Source organism: Diaporthe batatas (genome assembly GCF_019321695.1).
Source record: "Diaporthe batatas strain CRI 302-4 chromosome Unknown Contig00015, whole genome shotgun sequence".
Classification (NCBI taxonomy): domain Eukaryota; kingdom Fungi; phylum Ascomycota; class Sordariomycetes; order Diaporthales; family Diaporthaceae; genus Diaporthe; species Diaporthe batatas.
In genome coordinates, this window is record NW_025408562.1 from 871440 (window position 1) to 890155 (window position 18716).

At 55.9% G+C, this 18716-nt stretch overlaps 2 protein-coding genes across 2 annotated transcripts; both read left to right on the forward strand.

Moving 5' to 3' along the window:
* The first annotated feature begins 220 nt into the window (after positions 1-220).
* On the forward strand, positions 221-8152 carry KVR01_011255 (uncharacterized protein). Its single transcript, XM_044791177.1, has 2 exons — positions 221-682; positions 897-8152. The coding sequence occupies exons 1-2, from the start codon at positions 619-621 to the stop codon at positions 7748-7750; spliced, it is 6918 nt and encodes a 2305-aa protein (XP_044639630.1). The 5' UTR covers positions 221-618; the 3' UTR covers positions 7751-8152.
* Positions 8153-12449: 4297 nt separating this feature from the next.
* On the forward strand, positions 12450-18451 carry KVR01_011286 (uncharacterized protein). The gene is made up of 2 exons (XM_044788258.1): positions 12450-13005; positions 13110-18451. The coding sequence occupies exons 1-2, from the start codon at positions 12935-12937 to the stop codon at positions 18148-18150; spliced, it is 5112 nt and encodes a 1703-aa protein (XP_044639661.1). The 5' UTR covers positions 12450-12934; the 3' UTR covers positions 18151-18451.
* The last annotated feature ends 265 nt before the right edge of the window (positions 18452-18716 follow it).

The following is an 18716-nucleotide window of genomic DNA, read 5'->3' on the forward strand; positions in this document are numbered from 1 at the left end:
TGTCCAACAGCTTGTTTTGTGAACTCCATGCAGCTGTGATTATGGTATTCACTTCCCCTGGGCTCAAAACCACTTGGACCTGAATTGGCCAAGCCAGCCGGCCTAACACTACCAACCGGCCTGCCCATGTACTTGGAAGTGCTTCCAAAAAACATCAACCTTCGCTCCGTACTGCAATCTTAGATTGCCCCACAAATCAAAGAAACGACCATGACCTGTTCGGGACTTGATGTCTGATATCCTTCTTCAAGCAATTGTTCCTCCACGCAGTTGAACACCTTGGTGCTGGCTACACAGTACTGACTGTTAACTGGGCACGCACGAGCTGCGACGGCGGGGCTTCTACAGCTCGGACCCCCTCGTCCCCAACCCGACGGCGCATCAAGCCGTCGCCCCCCACCCAGACCCGACCTGCCAGCTACCGTATCGCCGCCGCGCCAAGCCGCTCTGATTTCGCATGCGCAGCCGAAACTCGACGTCGCGTCGCAACGACATTGATTTTCAACCCACTTTTCCATCAGCACGAAAAAACCTCGAGGTCCTACTTTCGAACCGCCACCAGATCAACCATCGCACATGCTTTTCTTGCCGCTATGAACGCGGAAACGCATCGTCATCATGGCTCAGGGTCTGGACGAGCTTGTTGAGTGGCTTGTCGGGGAGGTCTCATTTTTCGGCGATGGTGAGTCAAGCGCCTCTTTCCTCCTTCGTGATGGCGTCGCATGCATCTTACACACGTCGCATACATTCCAAACCCCAACTGTCCCTCCTTCTGATCGGATGGTCATGTGTCTTGTCATTTACACGCAGCGCGCCCATCACTTCCGCAACCCTTGCATACGCTTCGCCACGGGCGCATTCTTCAAAATGAAATTCAATGCTGACCATCATGACAGGATGCCCCGTGTCTGAGCTGGTCGCTGCTGTCATAAGATTCCAAGAGAATGATAGAGATGCACGAAAGGATGAGCTAGGCGGCCAGCAGCCTCGAGAGGTGCTCACCAGGAGCCCGCCTACGGAGGCTCAGCTGAAACTGGCGCGCCTTGCTTGGAAATGGCTTATAAGCACTGGTGAAGTCAGCATCGGTCCTGAAGGGGAATGGAATCATCTCACATTCGATGAGATGATGTCCATTCCGGAAGACGCTGGACAAGTCGCTGCGCCACTCCAAGATGAGAAGCCCGATCCTGCCGTGCCCAAGCACAACAAACTGCCCAAAATCCGACCTCGCATATTCGTTGGGGAGGAGACCATTTGGAAGACACTCACCGGACACAGCATAGACTACAAGCGCGTGCCCAACCTGGAGTGGAAGTGCCTGGTCGCCATCGGCTCAACGAAGGAGGATGGCATCCTTCAGGGCGATCTCAACAGGGTCACCGGCCAAGATAAGCGTTCAGTCCCAAAGAGGACGGACTTCCTCGCGCAGAAAGGCTACATTGCAAAGCGCACCCACATGGTCAGAGGCATGAAGACCAGCAAGCTCTGGCTGACCAAGTTCGCCCCTGCGCTACCTGTGCCGTCGAACCCTCTGGGCGGCAAGGACTTGTCGCGGGCCTCATTGACTCGAGATATGCAACCTGTTCCATGGCACTATCAGTGGACCGGCAAGGATAAGGCAGGCCGGCCAGAAATCCACTACATGGCGCTGGGCCAAACCATGATCGCCATCACCAAAGCCTGGGGCACTCTCCGGATTAGAGATCTGAAGGCAAAGCTTGGGATCCTGGGAAAGAGGTGGCAAATGAAGGTCATGTCTAGGTTCCTTCGTCGTTTCCACAAGTTGGGAAACGTCTCTTACGTTGCCGCCACTTTCGCTGGCGACAAGCACGTGTTCAAGGACTGCGTCAGGTTTGCCAGGGATCCTACGGAATCAGATTGGAGGCTTCTCTTAGCCACCGGCAAGAAGACTTCACGGTACACGAACCAAGGCAGGGACAAGCAGCCGAGGGCCAGATCGAAACCAAAGGGAGGCAAAGGGAGACAGAAGAAGGCGTCAAGCTCCGCGCAGTCAACTGTCAGGGTTGTCAGGAAGAAGCCTAAAGTGAGGCTCGGCGCCACCATGACCGGTTGGGTGCCCGAGAAGCCTCTGGCAAACACAGTTGCCGACTTCATCATGACAGGCGGCACGCGTGGCTACTCAAACCCTGAGATCAGCACCGACACTGTCGGCTACGTTTTCCGTCGGCACATGTTCACCCACTTGGTAAATCTAACCAATGGAGATGTTCAACCCCCCGGCCTACGAGAATACCAGATGAGCAAGGAACTGGTCAAATTGGGGAACACAAAACAATACATGTTTTCTTTGGCTGGAGCACAAAATTTCAAGCCATCTAACCAACAGGAAGAACAACTAACCATCGACCCGGCTCTGCGTCAGGATGTTGATGGATCAGAGCAGCCTCCCGCGCATCAAATCGGTGCAGATGCTTTTGGGTTTGGATCAGTCGACCCCAAGGTCTTTGCTGAGGACGGGTCGTCGTATCTCACGCAACTGAGTCGCACGGAGCCCGGAAAGCCGATCAAAGCCCGACGGCCTTACGGCAGTCGTAAATCGAAACTCAATGTCGCTGGCTCCACTGATCAAACTATAAAGGCAACGGAGCACTTGGACGGGGAGAAGGCTGGAGTTGAACAGGTCGCAGGGACAGCTGCGATGCCTGTGGCGCCGAAGAGAAGGGGCCGGCCACCCAAGGCCAAGGTTCAGGCCAAGGTTCAGCCCAATGTCGACGAAGCCGAGACGACTGTTCCCGCCCGAACCTCAAGGAAGCGCAAGGCCACCCAAATTGCGTCTTACTCGGAAGCTCTTGACTTGGACAACGAAGACGCCGACGTGGCGGCAGAAGCGGCTTCTGTCGAAGGAGAGCCAAGACCAAAGCGCAGGGCGGCAATGAAGGCACAAGTCTCCCAGGAGCATGATGGCGATATCCTAGAGGATGAGCAGGATGACGAATCAGAAGAGGAGACCGAAGAAGAGCAGGACCGAAGCAATCCTGGTGTCTACGTTGGCATACCCGGTTCGCTAAATCCTAATCCTCAAAGAAAGGGCCGACCGAGGAAGTCTCTTGTTGTAATTTTTCGATCAGACAAGTTGAAGGATCCAAACTATCTCCCAGGATGGACGGATTATCCCAAGCCAGCCCCAGCGCTGTCCCGGTCTAAGCCCAGTCGTACACCACGGAAGAGGCATACCCAACCGCCACAAGTTGACGCCGGGGCGACTGGCATTCATCATGGCGATTCTATCGAGAAATCAGCGGATCAGGCTGGTGATGACATAATGATATCGACTGAGCCAGCAGTCGCTTCCTCACCAGATCCGAAACTTAGCCAAGAAGCGGCCGGAGGAGATGACGGTAGCATCGTGGTGCAAAGCAACGGCGTTGTCATTGAAAATAAAGCGGCACAGGAGGCTCCACAGGGGCTAAGCAATAATGATGCAGTTCATGAAACCCCTCCCGTGGACGGCGAGGCATTGTCAGCAGAGAAGCCTGCAACCAAGGCGGCTCCTGCCCCGTCAAAGACAGCGCGACAGCCGAGGAAGCCCAAGCCCGACAATTACGTCTGCGAGAAGTGCGGTGGAACCTGGAAGAATGACATTGGCCTCAAATACCACCTTGAGAAGGCCAAGGTCTCTTGCAATCCATTCTACGCTGAAAATCCAGACCTCATGGTTAAGGCGAAACCTGTCCGCAAGAGCCGTTTGGCGGCCAGAACCCCTGAGCCTCAAGATGAAGTCAGGAGTCCCAAAGACAGCCCGGGGGGCGGTGATAGTGTCTCATCCTCGCCCCGAACTCCTAGAGCTACTCGTGTCCCCAAGAGGAATAAACCGTTTCCCTTCAAGTCCGCGGACCAGAGCGATTCTGCTAATCAACGCACGATCATAAAACAACGGACCGCTCTGGGACACAGCAATCTTGGACTGCCGGGAGTGTCAGCTCCACGGGGGCTCAAAATCTCGGAAGCTGCCGCGAAGGACGCCGCAAATGCGAGTGAGCCTGCTGGTCGACAAGTGGTCCTCACCGTGACAGAGCCAAAGGCAGTCGATCCTGGTGGCAACAGCCATACAGCACCCGAGGACCCGAATGAGGCCATGGCAGACGAGGAGCTTCCTTATCTTGCACACATCCGTGCTGAGAAGACAAAGCGGCAGCCGAGATCCTCAACTTCGGGCTTCCAAGGATTTGACTCAGACAGTCGGCAAGACGAACGGATGGTCAATGCGACTGAACAAAGCCCTGAGGTGCACAGTACGGCTGTCGCGCCATATCAGGATCCGATATCCAACCCGGGCGCAGCAGTTGCGATGCAAGAATCCACTGAATCTCCTTTCACAACGAGTGCGTTTGCTTCGTATGATGCATACCCTCTTGATGTGCTTGAGCAGCCTAGTGTACAACCGCAAGAAATTCCTGGCATACCACCATCGAGTACGCAGGGCAGTGTCAAGGCACCAAAGGCTCCACCTATACAACGTCCCGCGGTTCCGGCCGAGGCTGATATAGCCTCGGGACGAGAGGACTGGCAACAAGGCAAAGCTGTCCAGGATCGATTACAGCCGTTCCGGGTGCCGCCCACCGACTTCCAGGCACGAACCCCCAAGGAACTACGTTCGCACAAGATCGAGGAGATTGTCCGGTATCTTCTCGACAACAATGGCGGGGTATTTCCGGGTGGCAGAGCATTGTTCTATGCCATTTTGAAGATTTACGTCCAGAGATGGCCCGGTCAGCCCCTGCCAACGAACATGGGAGTCACCAGGGTGATCAGGAAGCTGCAACAACAACAAGAAGTTAAGGAGATGTCCTCAGCATTCAAATCGCCTACTGAGCGACTTTGGACGACTTTGGTCATACTTACACTCAACCACATCGATCCCAATGGTCCGGTGGCAGGAGATCTCAGGAAGAAGATGAAAGCCGCCCAACCGGATGTGTACATTCCTCCAGGTTTTGCCCCTGATGACAGCGAGATTGCGCACTTCAAGAAACTGGACAGACTTCCCGTTCAACGTGGAAAAGGACCCGGTAGACGAGACCACAAGCTAGAAGAGGAAATCGTGACTTTAGAAGCGCCTTTCTATCTTGAAAAGGGCCTTGCTGGCGTGCGGCCGCGCAACCGCCATCGTATCCAGTCAGAGGATGAAGAGTCCGATGGTGGTGATGGTGATGCCGAAACCGCCGAGAAACCACGCCGCCGCGGACGAAAGCGAGCTGCCGAAGGCGAGTCCTCTGAGCGACCAGGAGGGAAGAGGAGGAGAAGAAGGAAGTACGATAGGGCCAATCTCGACGCAGCTGATGAAGATGAATATTCGGTTTCATGGTCCATTATGCCACACCAATACAGTATAGACGAGTCCCACGCGACGAATCCGGGCTTGGGCTCCCTACCTGCTTCATTCTTCTCAGGCACTGCCAACGCGCCAACCAGTAGCTACACCGCACCGACTAAGGTGCAGTTCCTTGAGCCAAACACCCGTCTCGAAGAGGAAGACCAGCCAGATCTCGAACCCGGATACGTCGAAGAGACCGCTGCAAACCAATCGGCGAACGAGGGTGAGGACCATCTGCCGCACACCAGGGTGGATGGTTCATTCGTAGACACGATCGAACTCGGGTCTACAGGAAAAGGAGTCTGGCCGAACATCCATCTCCAATGGTTCGAGATCAACAACGCCAGCTTCACAATGAATGGCTGGTTCCCGGGGCCAAGAGAGCAGCTGAAGGAACAGCTGCCGAAGTCTATGGAACAGATGGCCTACAAGATTACCAGTCACTGCAAGACTGACACCTGGGCAGATCCAGCTTATGGCCAATTTGTCACGAGCTTGGACGGCTGCGTGTCCTGGGAGCTTTCAGACCAGGGCCAAAGATTCATGTCGGGCAGTATCGCTCCGGACTATGTCTTCATTTGTTTCGCATCGACTCCTGCAGTCTCAAACATGTCACCATGCATACCGACGTGGGATGAAAGCAATAACTGGACCCCCGACTCGATTCCTTACGAGCAACTGGTGGCCGAAGAGGAAGAGGCGGCTATGTCGGCAGAGACTGCTGAGCTTTGGGGAATCGTTCCATTCGCTGAGCGAGGCATTCGCCGCGGTCCTGGGAGGCCAAGAAAATACCCATTGCCTATGCGTGGTGATCCACCTCGGAAGTATATTAGGAGGCAGCCGAAGGACGAGAGCATCCGCGAGCTGAAGTTGCAGCGCGAGCTTACCGCCTACCCGAGAGAGTCGAATGAATACTTCCGTCAGAAGGGGCAGGAAGACCCAGAAATTGACTGGAAGGCCGAGGACACCCGCATTGCCGCGTACGTAGCAGTCTCAACACTCTTGGGTGGTATCAACAAGGCTATGGACTGGGGCGTCTTGATGAGGATCTTCCCAGACTCGAAGTTGTCAAATCTTCGCAAATTCTGGGCTACTATCAAGAAGGAGCGACAGGGTTTCATCCAAAACTTGACTGCTAAGTTTCAGGAGGATTTCTTGGAGGCATATGAAAACGGGGATCTGCCAACGATCAACTTCGACAAGCCCCTGGAGTATGATTGGCTTCGTCTCATCAAGTGGACGCTCGCCCTGGTTGTGAGAGAGGGTATTGACTTGCCGCCAAACATGCCACAGTTCGACGAAGAGCTGGAGCTGGTTCCCGTCGAGAAGGGAGAGTTTGACTGGCGTGATAGTTACTACCACTGGCAGAGGTCCGTCTTTAACAAATTTCAGGATGCTGCTGCGGAGCCTGCATCGACGGCGCTGGAGAAGCAGGACCAGAAAGAAGATGCGGATTCGGCAATTGCCCGCTCCTGGGTACGGGCGCTCTGCTGCACAGACTCGGACACGTACACGCCTCTGAGCATCAAGAAGAAATTCCTCACCCTTGCCAGGGGTGGCCAACGCACTGAGCAGGAAATCAGCGATCTCCTGGAGGCGACCATACACGATCTCGAGCACCGGCGCATCGCTATCAAGCAGAAGTCCCAGGCTCTTGCCACTGGCCGTCCTTACAAGCTCAATGAGCACTTCCTGCGCACTCTGGACCGTTTCTCCCATGAAGATAAGTTCAGCGTCGCCGCTGATTTCAAGGAGAAGATGGACGAGGCTTTCCGCAATGGTCAAGCCGTCGAGATCCCATGGCGCACCGAAGACGGCATGGTCCTCGCGGTATTCAACCTGCAAGCCCACGGCCGGGTGCGTATCGAGCCCGTCAAGAAGCTTGACGTCCCATTCGGGTTCAAACCAGGTTTCTACGAGTCCCGCAAATTCCCAAAGTCGTACTACCGCTTTGATTTGCAGGTGACGCCTACATCCCGCTACGTGTACAACGAGGACATTGAGATCCTGCGGACGGCAACCGACGACTCGGTCATCCCCGGGGCCACCGAGGATGGCAAGCTCCCGATGTGGTGCGACTTCTTTGGCGAGCCCGACCGGTCCCGCTGGTTCAAGATGCTGTCGGCGGTGCTCTTCGTGCTGGCCGCCCGCGGGGCGATGACGGACGAGTTCACGGCCCAGGCGCTGCGGCCCTGCATCGAGACGTTCGAGGTCGAGATCATCCGCGCGTGGGCCCTCAAGATGGGCGTGGTCAGGGAGATCACCGAGGGGTGCGGGGCGGTCAGCGTCTCTGAGTGGTGGTGGCTGATCTGCGGCCTCCCGGTGACAGAGGCAAGCGAGCCCAAGGCTGATGGGCACGACCAGTACACCTCGTGGCATAAGCGGAGGTGGCGTGGCCAGTATCGGGTGCACTGATCGATCGTCTTTGGCCCAGACCGGCCTGGGGTTGGGGCGGATGGTTGGTGAGCCACCCTTCTTTGGCTGGACTGTTTGTCATCTGCAAGACGGATACCACGAGCCTCCCTTTTGAGGGCCACTGTAGCACACGAAGCATTGGCTGCATGATTTCGCGGGGCTGTTCTTTCTCGAGGGCACCGAAGGCCGGGAGTGGAGATTATAGTCGGAGGTTTGGGTGTGGGTTGCACGATTTGATGCGAGATCCCGTCTGCAACGGGATCGGTGCGTGGTGTTTTTTTGGCCACTGATCCGACCAAGTTTGATGGTAGTGTTGTTTGTTTCTGTGCTTTTAGAATAAGCCCAAGCAGAAGTTCCAGAGAGCACAATGTAAAAACCACGAAGACTTTGTTTCTTCCCAAAAAGGCCTCATTGAATGTTGCGACTATTATGGCGCGTCGTATTTTGCCTCATTGGAGCAACTCTGAAATCTATTGAGCTCCGAGGAGATATATATGACTCCACCCCTGACACACTCGTCCCTCCCTCTTCGGTCCCGTTCATCCCGGGCCCCCATCTCAGATCTTCGCAGCGATCTTGGAGACGAGCCCGCCCTTCCCGGCCCACGCCTCGTACACCTCGAGCTTGTCAGCCAGATCCCGAACCTTGCGCATGGTCTTCGGGTCCGGGGCCCTGAGCACGGCGGCGAAGACGTACCGGCCCGTGGGCGACAGCACGCCGTAGAACTGGTGAGGGCCTTCTGAGGGGTGCTGTTTTTTTTTTGTTTAAACTCTCGTGCGTCAGCCTCGACACATGGGTGGTGGGTCAGGGGTCAGGGGGAGCCTTTGGGGGTTGGCCGTCAACTCACCTCGCCGTCCGGCGACCCGAGCAGGGTGAACTTGTCGTCGACCTCCTCGTGCGCCCCGCTGAGCCAGCCGGCGCCGCCGAACCCGAAGGGGCAGCCGTCTTCCCTGAAGCCTAGCTCTATCGCGAGGCGCAGGTATCTGCCCTCTGCGGGGGTGGGCTAGAGTAGAGTAGAAGAGCGTTATTACGTATCCTCAAGCCTTCTTCTTTTTTTGGGGGGGGGGGGGGTTGGGGGGGAGGCGACTGGGAGACAGCTAATAAGCCGGTTTGAAATCTCGAGGGAGGGAGTGCATCAGTGAAGTGAAGTGGTCAACTCACAGCATAACTGCTAGGTTGCTCGGCGGACGTGCCGGGTGCTCCCTCGTGCGAGCAGACGATGTCGCCTTCTCTGGTGAAGACGGTGAGGATCTCGATCTGCTTGCTGTGCTTCTTCACGAGCCTGTGATGTAAGGCATCTTAGCATAAAGCTATTGTGTCACTGGGGATCGATGCTTTCTATGCGTACCGCGTGAGCTTTTCTGTTGGTCGGTCATCATCAGCCACATGTCCAGCCAGAGCTCGAGGTGCGGGAAGGCCGTCTTGGGGGTGTTCTTGGGGTGTGCCGTCCATAATAACAGCTTGATGAGGTAGGTCCAATCGGGGCACGTATAGACACTTACTCAGGACATGCTTGCTAATGATGTGGTTGTCAGGCCCAGAGAGGACCTCGACGCCCTCCTTGGTCACGGTCGGGGACGGGATCTCCTGATAGGTCCCGTTCAGGGATGAATCCTCCGACTGCTCGTCTTCCTCTGGTACGTCGGTCGTCGAGTCCCTCCACGCCTGCTGCTCTGAGACATCCACAGATGGGACGTCGTCTGGCATGGCTGACACCCGGTAAGGGTTGCTTGACAGGCTGGCCGACTGGTCCTGTGCCGTGCCGTTATATTCCGCTGTGTTGTAGTCGTGCTCCTCATCGGTATGATATTGTGCCTTGTTGTAGTCCTGTACCTGTTGTGCCGCAGCGTAGTCTTCTGCCGAAGGATAATCCTGTGCCTCGGTATAATCCTGCCCCGTGGCGTCGTCCTGCCCCATGGCGTATTGTTGTTGCGCCCTATAGTAGTCCTGCATGGCGTCGGCTTGTGTCATTCTGTGTTCCTGCGCCATAGTGTAGCCGTCCTGAAATTGGGATCGAGTTACAAGTCCCCGTGATACGAGAGTACATGTGTTTGCAAGAGTCAACAAATCCGCATAAGAGGAAATATCTCCTTATATTTGCAATCTGAGCGCTACCGGCCGCAGAATTGTCCCTGTTTCTCCATCGTTTGCAGACCGACTTAACCCATCTACAAAACAACAGCAAATGGTCCTCGGCGGGTCGAGGCCGTGATTGTTACTGTATGAACTCCATGGATGAAATGCAGCAAATCAATCAAAGCAAGCCGCTGGGGCCGGCCGGCCGACGCAATTTGTGTGCCGGCGGCCAAGGAGGTTCAACGGTTGTGAAACTGGCACGGGCGGGCACCCGGCCGCCTCGGGGGTTGGTAGGGCTGACCGGCCGGGCAGGCGACCGCCCGGCCCGGAGGCTCAATACCGAGAGTGTAGTTCCTGGGTTTCATGGTTTGAAACCGGGCCATGATCTTTTGTCGGCCGCGTCAGCAAATATAGCCAGTGCAGAGTGCACGAATAGGAAGCCAAATGCACATTATTCCGTGCCTATCAAAACCGTAAATTTGAAGGCGAGAAATGACTGAGCACGTCAACATGTGTCGTCCATGTACAAACTCGTTTCGCAACATTCTTGTTCATGATTTCGCTTCTTGAATTCAAAACAGGTAGTTGCGCAGACTCCTGGCTGTTTGCCTCGTCAGGCAGTACCTGGCAGCTGTGTACTAGGAGTCCAGCTGCAGCAAGGTGACGCTGATGAACGATGAAGTCTCAAAATGCGCAGGGGTGAAAGATCCCGATGTGGGCAGCTTACATTGAGCATTCAGCAGCGTGTTGGGAATTGCGATGCCGGTTCGGCTGATGTGAGGGGGGATGCTAGGGTTGCATTCCGGCAGGTAGTCACTCATGCCACGCCCTCCTGGCGCGTTCTAGTTTGCGCCATTCGCGTAACATACAACCAGGTTGCAACCATGAGCTGGCTTATTACTGAGTCCGTTGAGAAAGCTTCTTTGGGAAAGGGATTTAGCACTCATCGTGGACCAGCGGTGGCTTTCACACCGCTTATTTCGGAGCGGCCCAGGTCCAGGCAAGGCTTTGAGGAACCCCGATGAAACGAGCGCCGTGGAGAACAGACGTGTCAGCTTCCTGGACATTTCGTTATCAGATCAAGCCCAATTGGAATAGGATTTGTGCTGGAGTTTGTTCTGTCGATTGGGTTCAGAATTCTCGTCTGCCTGGTCAGGCTGGAAAGTCTAAGTAGTCCTGTGGCCACAGTAGAGTTGGCGGCGGAGCTTCTCTCGAGTGTGATGGTATAGAAGCCGCATCAGACTAGGTATGTGTAGCAGCCGCTCCGAAGGTGACAGATAGTGGATGCAGGCGCCCGCCTTCTGCAGGCGCGGCTGGCCGGCTGCACGAGATGGGTTGCATGTAGCCGTTGAAGCGAACTGCAACTAGTCCACGATGGATGCTTACACAGTACCAAGCAAACGCTTGGCTTGTGTCTGGTGGAGCTCGCTGTCCAACAGTGGCCCATGGTCCTGGTTCTGACTGATGTTGGGGTAGACTGCCACTGGTGAGTGCTGTGGCAGGTGATTGCAGTTCATGACTGACCACAATAATAAGGCGTGTTCATGATTCGAATGCTCCCGCCAGGGGCAAGGAAGACCTTGTTGTGGCCTCTTGCCGGGTGACTCAACAGTCGGAGGGATGTTTCCTTCTGGGCTGATGAGCGACCAGGGCGTCTCAACCTAGACCAGGACGGTCTAGTCTATCGAATCTTATGCAGGTCATTTTTTTGCGAAGTGCACTTTCGACGGTACAGAATACCACGCAGCAATGACAATGTAATTAACGACAAGACAGGCTTGTGGCGTTGTGCGTCAGAAGCAGAGACAGGTGGAGAATTGGCATGAGAAAACGGCCAGAACGGTTTCCCGCCTGGGCATGCTGTCGGGTACTGTACGGGAACGTGCCGTATGTATTGTGCAGTCACGCGCGGGCACTGACATCATGACGCCATCAGCCGCGGCGCAAAGGCTGTATGCCCATGTATGTACATTACTAATTCGAAAGATTTTGGGCCAATTCGACGCCTGGATGCTGTGCAGGATGACAGGCTTGCAGATTAGCAAGTTGAGATCACAGCAATCGCAATCGCGGGCATCAGTGATGTGGAAAAGGCCACCAGCTGCAGAGGGAAGGTGGAATGTAATTGATAGTAGCCATTCTAGCAAGGCCATGGTCGACCTAAGTACGGATACGGAGTACCGTACCACAGGATCTGTTGGACCGTGCACAGCACCGAGGAGGTACTCTGTACGCACGAACATTATTTAGAGCACCTAGGTACCCTGTCAGCCTTCCAGCCTGTCAGGCGTAACAGGCGTACGGAGCACCAGGCTCGGTTGTGCTTGTTCAGGCTGCCCGACTGTGACTATGGCCGTCTCGTGAGCCGACAAGACGGGACGGTGTCCGGACCGATGCAATGCAGAGCACAAGCAGCACACTAGAGATACGATCGCCGGTGCACCCCTGCACCCCTCCCCAGCAGAGCTTAGTGCTGCCCCCCAGATTACCTAGGCATGCAATCAGTGGCCCCGCCGATAACGCACTTCACGGCATGGTGCACGCATCAGTCAGTGACAGACGGCATCGCGCCGACGCTGCGATAACGAGCTTTGGTCTAGCCTAGGCCACACGGTTTACGTACCCGGGCCTGCCTGCCCATCCAGGTGTTGTCGAGCCAGATGCCAGCAACTACACGAGCCTGTGGGCCTGCTTGCCTGCGACAGGGAACTAGCATGTCCCGCCATTTGAGTCCTGGTCCCACTCAATCACGCTCCCGCCAGGATAAGTCTGCCATGTACAAGTCACTTTTTCTCCACCGCATCGCCCTTGTTTGAACTTCTCAACGGGCCTCTCCTTCCGTCCCGCCCGACCACTCCCCGTTGTTTTATTTTTCCTCCTACTCTCCCTCCCCTCCCCTCTTGCCTCACAGCATTACCGTCGACGACGACGAGGGCCCAAGCTGTACACACCCAGCCCCCGGCGCCTGTCTTGAAATCCCCGGCCTCCAAGGCCGCCCTTGACGCTTTTCGCGACGGACACCAACCCATCGCCAGCCTCGTGTGTTTTGGCAGGATTTCTAGCAACTGCGTCGAGCACGTCGGCTCCTCGCCGCAGCTGGACGGAAGCATGACCGACTTCGCCAGTTGTTCGTGGCCCATATGGCACGTGGACGACTTTACCCTGTGCTTCCAAAGAGAGTCAGTGCCTTTGCGCCACACGCCCAGCCCGCCCCGTTCACGTTTGACATGTGCAACTCTCGGTCCCGGCTGTCTCTGCCTTGCTGCTAACTTTGCTCCTACAGCTATCTCAAGGTCCTCCTGCCCGCAATTGTCGTATCCTTGTCTCTTCTCAACCTCCTCTCGCACAATATAATCCGAGCGGTCAGGATAAAACGAGCAGGCTCCAAGGGATACCAACCTCTTTCAAATGGCAACGCGAACGGCCACGCCCCTCACCAGCACACCGACCTCCCCCCAGAGGAGGAACAGGCTGTCGAGTCCGAGGATGAAGGTCTCGCAATCAACGGCGGCAGGCTAAATTTGGTGAAGACCACGACAAGGGGCTCGATAGTCCAGGCCGATGCGCCGCCTGCCCAGAAACTCTCCGTCATTGTCGAGGAACTGGCCATCACGGCCCTGGTTGCTGTGAACGTGGTCGCCCTTGCTACCGGCGCCTTTGGCGGGACCGCTTCTCTGCCCTCTGTCATTGGGCTTGTTACATGGGTTTACGCTCTCGTACTTGCCAGCCTGCGCCTCTTTCTCGGAAACACGCAATGGCGCGTGCCGCATCTCTGGAACCACACGGCAGCCATCTACTCGCTCCAATGGCTCTTCACCGTCGCGATATTCCGCTCTGTACTCATCCGGCCCAGCTCCAGGCTCGCCCAGATCTTGGTTATCGTGGAATTCGCCTTCACAACCCTGCTCTTCGGAATGGCCGTCACCACTAGGAAGGGCAACAAGACTGTGTTGCTGGAGTGGGAAGACGGCGTCCAGCCGTCTCGCGAGCCACTGGCGTCTATCTTTTCCAATTATACATTCACGTGGGTCGATGCCATCACTTGGCAGGGCTACAAGCAGACCATGGAGATCAAAGACGTCTGGAATCTCATGCCCAAGGACAAGGCCGGAGCTGTACTGGCCCACTATCGCCAGGTGAAGAAGACCATGGCCTTATCCTACCACCTCTTGGCCTATTTCAAGGGGCCGCTCGTTGTACAGATTTGGTGGGCCATCCTCTCTGGTGTCTTCACTTTCATGCCGACCATGCTTTTGAAGGCTATTCTCGAGTTTGTCGAGCACCCTGGCGAAGCTCCGATCAACGTCTTGTGGCTTTACGTCATCTTGCTGCCTGTGACGGATCTCGTTCGGTCCGTCGCGGACAACCAGGCTCTGTGGGTTGGCCGCAAAATCTGCATCAATGTGCGGGCTATCCTGGTCGGCGAAATCTACGCCAAGGCTCTTCGACGGAAGGCCGCTGCTGGAAACGATGCCGTCCTTGGCAAGACCAAAGACGCCGAAACCGTTGACGCCAGCAATGGCTGGCTGGCGAAGCTCAAGCGCGCGGTCGGGCTAGGAAAGAAGGATGATAAAAAGCAGCCAAATGGCGAGAGTGCACCAGCGGCCGGGGAGACCGCAGGCGCAAAGAAGGACTCGTCTGATGAGCAAGCCAATCTGGGCACGATCATTAACCTCATGTCCGTCGACAGCTTCAAGGTGTCAGAAATCACCGCATATCTGCACTTCCTTGTCGCCCATGCACCTACACAACTTGTCGTTGCTATTTTCTTGCTCTACCAAGTCATGGGCCTGAGTGCCATCCCCGGATTCATCGTCATGGCGGCATTACTTCCGATCAACATTTATTTCGGCAGAGCGTTCAACAGCACCCAGAAGGTGATCATGGCTGCCACTGATAAGCGAATCTCAATCACGAACGAGGTTCTTCAAAACATCAGAATCATCAAGTACTTTGCGTGGGAGTACCGCTTCTCCAAGATGGTCGACGAAAAGCGTAAGGCGGAGCTCAAGGCCCTTCGGAAGCGGTACATGGTCTGGGCGGCCGCAGTCGCCGTCTGGAACACGGTCCCCATTCTCATTACCTTCTTCTCGTTCCTGTCGTACACACTCATTGAGAAGAAGCCGCTCTATCCGTCCATCGCATTTACGGCAATTTCGCTCTTTATGCTCCTCCGTTACCCTCTCGACCAGATTGGCGACATGATTGCCCACGTCCAAGAGTCGAAGGTGTCGATCGACCGTGTCGAAGAATTCCTGAGTGAGGAAGAGACCTCAAAGTTTGAGCAGCTTGGCGAAGACAACCTTGACGAGGATGGAAACGAGGTCATTGGATTCAGAGGTGCAACACTGATCTGGGGCAGCAAGAACGCGGTTGCTGAGGACGGCTCCATGGCTTTCCGCTTGTTGGATCTGAACATCGACTTCAAAATCGGCAAGCTCAATGTTATCACTGGACCGACCGGCTCAGGAAAGACATCGCTACTTATGGGCCTCCTTGGTGAGATGTCGCTCATGGAAGGAAAGGTGTACCTACCGGGTGGACGAAGTCGTGAAGATGTGCCTACGGATCCCGAGACCGGCCTGGCTGAAACATGCGCCTACGTCGCCCAGAGCGCCTGGCTTGTGAATGCCAATATTAAAGAGAATATTATCTTCTCAGCCCCACTAGACGAGAAGCGGTACAGGGAAGTCATCGTTGCTTGCGCTTTGGAACGTGATTTGGAAATCCTTGACAACGGCGATAAGACGCTCGTTGGAGAGAAGGGTATCACGCTCTCTGGAGGTCAGAAGCAGCGCATTTCTTTGGCCCGCGCTGTCTACTCGAACTCCAAACACCTGCTGCTCGACGACTGTCTCAGCGCAGTTGATTCTCACACCGCGCAATGGATCTTCAACAACTGTATCAAGGGGCCTCTCATGCGCGGACGAACTTGCATCTTGGTTACCCACAATATTCCTCTGACGGTGCCTTACTCCAGCCACGTTATTGTCATGGACAACGGCAGGGTGTCCTGCCAAGGCGATGCGAACGAGGTTATCGATTCCGGCAAACTCGGCGAGGAGGTGCAGAAGGCGAAGGCTGGCTCAGCTTCAGCCTCTGTCTCAAGAATTCCGTCTCGCGTTCCCTCTAGTGTCGGCGAGGAGAGTGGGAACACTCTCATCGATGGTGGTGAAGGTGACCGACTCACCAAATCCAAGTCAGCCGGCACGAAGGGAGAGACCAAAGATGCTATGGACGAGTCCAAGGCTGTTGGCGCAGTCAAGTGGCCGGTTCTGAAGCTTTACCTGTCATCCATGGGCGGATGGGGGTTCTGGTCGGTAGCCTGCCTCGTTTTCATCCTGCAGCAAATCAGTGGTGTCGCCTCGAACGTGTGGATCAGGGAGTGGGCCAACCAGTACCTTGAGGAGAGCGTCGCAAATGTCCAGTTGAATGTGGCCTCCCAGGGCCATCAAACAGCTTCCTTGCCTTCGGCGTATTTGGGATCCATCCCTAAGTATAACCAGGTCCAGTCATGGCTACAAAATGCTGGCAACGATACTGCTTTCGCGACGGTCGGCCCCCATGGTGTCAACGTTACTTACTACCTCCTTGTTCTTGCAGTCATCGGCTTGATCGGGGCGGTTTGCGCCTTGTTCAGAGATTTGTGGATTTTCCTCGGCTCCCTGACGGCATCCTGGGGACTTCATGACCGCCTCATGAGTTCCGTGACCAAAGCTCAATTCAAGTTCTTTGACGTGACCCCACTCGGTCAGATCATGAACCGTTTCAGCAAGGACTTGGAGGGCATTGACCAGGAGGTTGCACCTGTCGCTATTGGAGTCATGACGTGTGCATTGGGCATTCTCGTTACCGTCGTGTTGATTGCCAGTGTGACACCTGGATTCCTCGTGGCCGGGTTCTTCATTACTGCGGCCTATGTCTTCGTGGGCAGGTTTTACCTCGCCTCATCTCGAGACCTGAAGCGACTTGAGTCTGTTCAGCGTAGCCCGCTGTTCCAGCAGTTTGGGGAGACCCTGACCGGAGTCACGACCATTCGAGCATACGGCGACGAGCGCCGTTTCGTACGCGAGAACCTGCAGAAGATCAACGCTCAGCTGCGTCCCTTCATTTACCTATGGGCCGCTAACAGATGGCTTGCCTTCCGGACGGATGTTCTCGGAGACCTTGTCTCGTTCTTCGCCGGAGTGTTCGTGATCATCAGCTTGGATACAGTGAAGTCTGGCTCTGCTGGTCTCTCCCTGTCATACGCCATCGGCTTTGCGGATAACATTCTCTGGCTTGTGCGCCTGTACGCGATGAATGAGCAGAACATGAACTCGGTTGAACGTATCAAGGAGTATCTGGAGGTCGAACAGGAGGCACCCGCCATTGTGGAGAAGAACCGGCCACCAGAGAACTGGCCCGCCAAGGGTTCTGTCGAGTTCATCGGTTACACGACAAGGTACCGCGCAGACCTTGACCCGGTGCTGAACGGATTAAGCTTCAAGATCGGTGCCCGGGAAAAGGTTGGCATCGTGGGCCGGACTGGAGCGGGCAAAAGTTCCTTGGCGTTGGCATTGTTCCGCGCCCTCGAGGCCGAAGAAGGCAAGATCCTCATTGATGACATCGACATTGGGCTGATCGGCCTACGTGACCTGCGCGAGGCGATCACCATCGTGCCCCAGGACCCAACCTTGTTCATGGGTACCATTCGGACCAACCTTGATCCGTTCGACATGTACAGCGACGAGGACATCTTTGCCGTCCTTCGCCGCGTGCAACTGATAGGGCCGGATGAGAAAATCCCGAGCCGCCCGGGGTCTTCGGGCGCCGCACCCCCGGCCCCGACCACAGCCGCCGAGGCCATCGCCGAGTCGTCATCCAGCACGGCGTCCACGCCCATCGCCACCAACAAGAACGTCTTCCTCGACCTCAGCTCCCCGGTGACCGAGTCCGGCTCCAACCTGTCCCAGGGCCAGCGGCAGCTCCTCTGCCTGGCGCGGGCCATGCTCAAGTCGCCGACGGTCCTGCTCATGGACGAGGCGACGGCCTCGATCGACTACGCCACGGACGCAAAGATCCAGGGCACGATCCGCGAGCTGGAGAGCAGCACGATCATCACCATCGCGCACAGGCTGCAGACCATTGTCGACTACGACAAGGTCCTCGTGCTGGACAAGGGGTCCATCGTCGAGTACGACCACCCGTGGAACCTGATGCAGAAGAAGGACGGGCAGTTCAGGGGCATGTGCGAGACGAGCGGCGACTGGGACGTGCTGGAGAAGCAGGCCAAGAAGGCCTACAAGGCCAAGCACGAGCTTGTGGACACGGAGGTCCCCTGATTGAGTGCCTCTCTGCCTGGGAGCGCCGATGCGCCGCTAGGAAGTTGAGCCTGGGCCGGCCGCTCACCGTAAGGGGCGTGAGCGAGCGATGGAGTAAATACCAACACCACGTCAGACGGTGATGTTTGGGTAGACAGAGAGAGAGGGGGGGAGAGTCCCCGACTTGGATCTCTGTACATAAAGCGAGGCCTTGCTCCCCTTTGCCTTGTGTATAAATAAATATTAGGACGGGGACAGACACCCCCTAGCACGGCACAGCTTCTTGTTTGTTATTTAATCATAGAAAAGCATTTTCACTTGGCATCTGAAAAAGACTGGCTGGTCCACCACAGCCTAGGGGTGGCTTCTACAAGCTTTGATGTGTTGACTTCCATCTAAATCCTGCCCGGGCTCTTCTCGAGAGCCTCGTCGTAAGCCAAGCCGTTCGGCTGTCCGCCAGATTGAGCAGATTGTTCGTGGCAATGTGAGACCTGCCAGCCCTCTACTTGGGCACAGTGGTGTAGAAAACCTCGCCTCTACAAACAAGCAAAAGCATGCTGAGGGAAAATGAAGGCGCACGGCGTGAC

Coding starts and splice junctions, on each gene's coding strand:
- KVR01_011255 (XM_044791177.1), top strand. CDS start 619: ATGGCTCAGGGTCTGGACGAGCTTGTTGAGTGGCTTGTCGGGGAGGTC. Junction 683..896: donor GGTCTCATTTTTCGGCGATG/GTGAGTCAAGCG, acceptor CCATCATGACAG/GATGCCCCGTGTCTGAGCTG.
- KVR01_011286 (XM_044788258.1), top strand. CDS start 12,935: ATGACCGACTTCGCCAGTTGTTCGTGGCCCATATGGCACGTGGACGAC. Junction 13,006..13,109: donor ACCCTGTGCTTCCAAAGAGA/GTCAGTGCCTTT, acceptor TTGCTCCTACAG/CTATCTCAAGGTCCTCCTGC.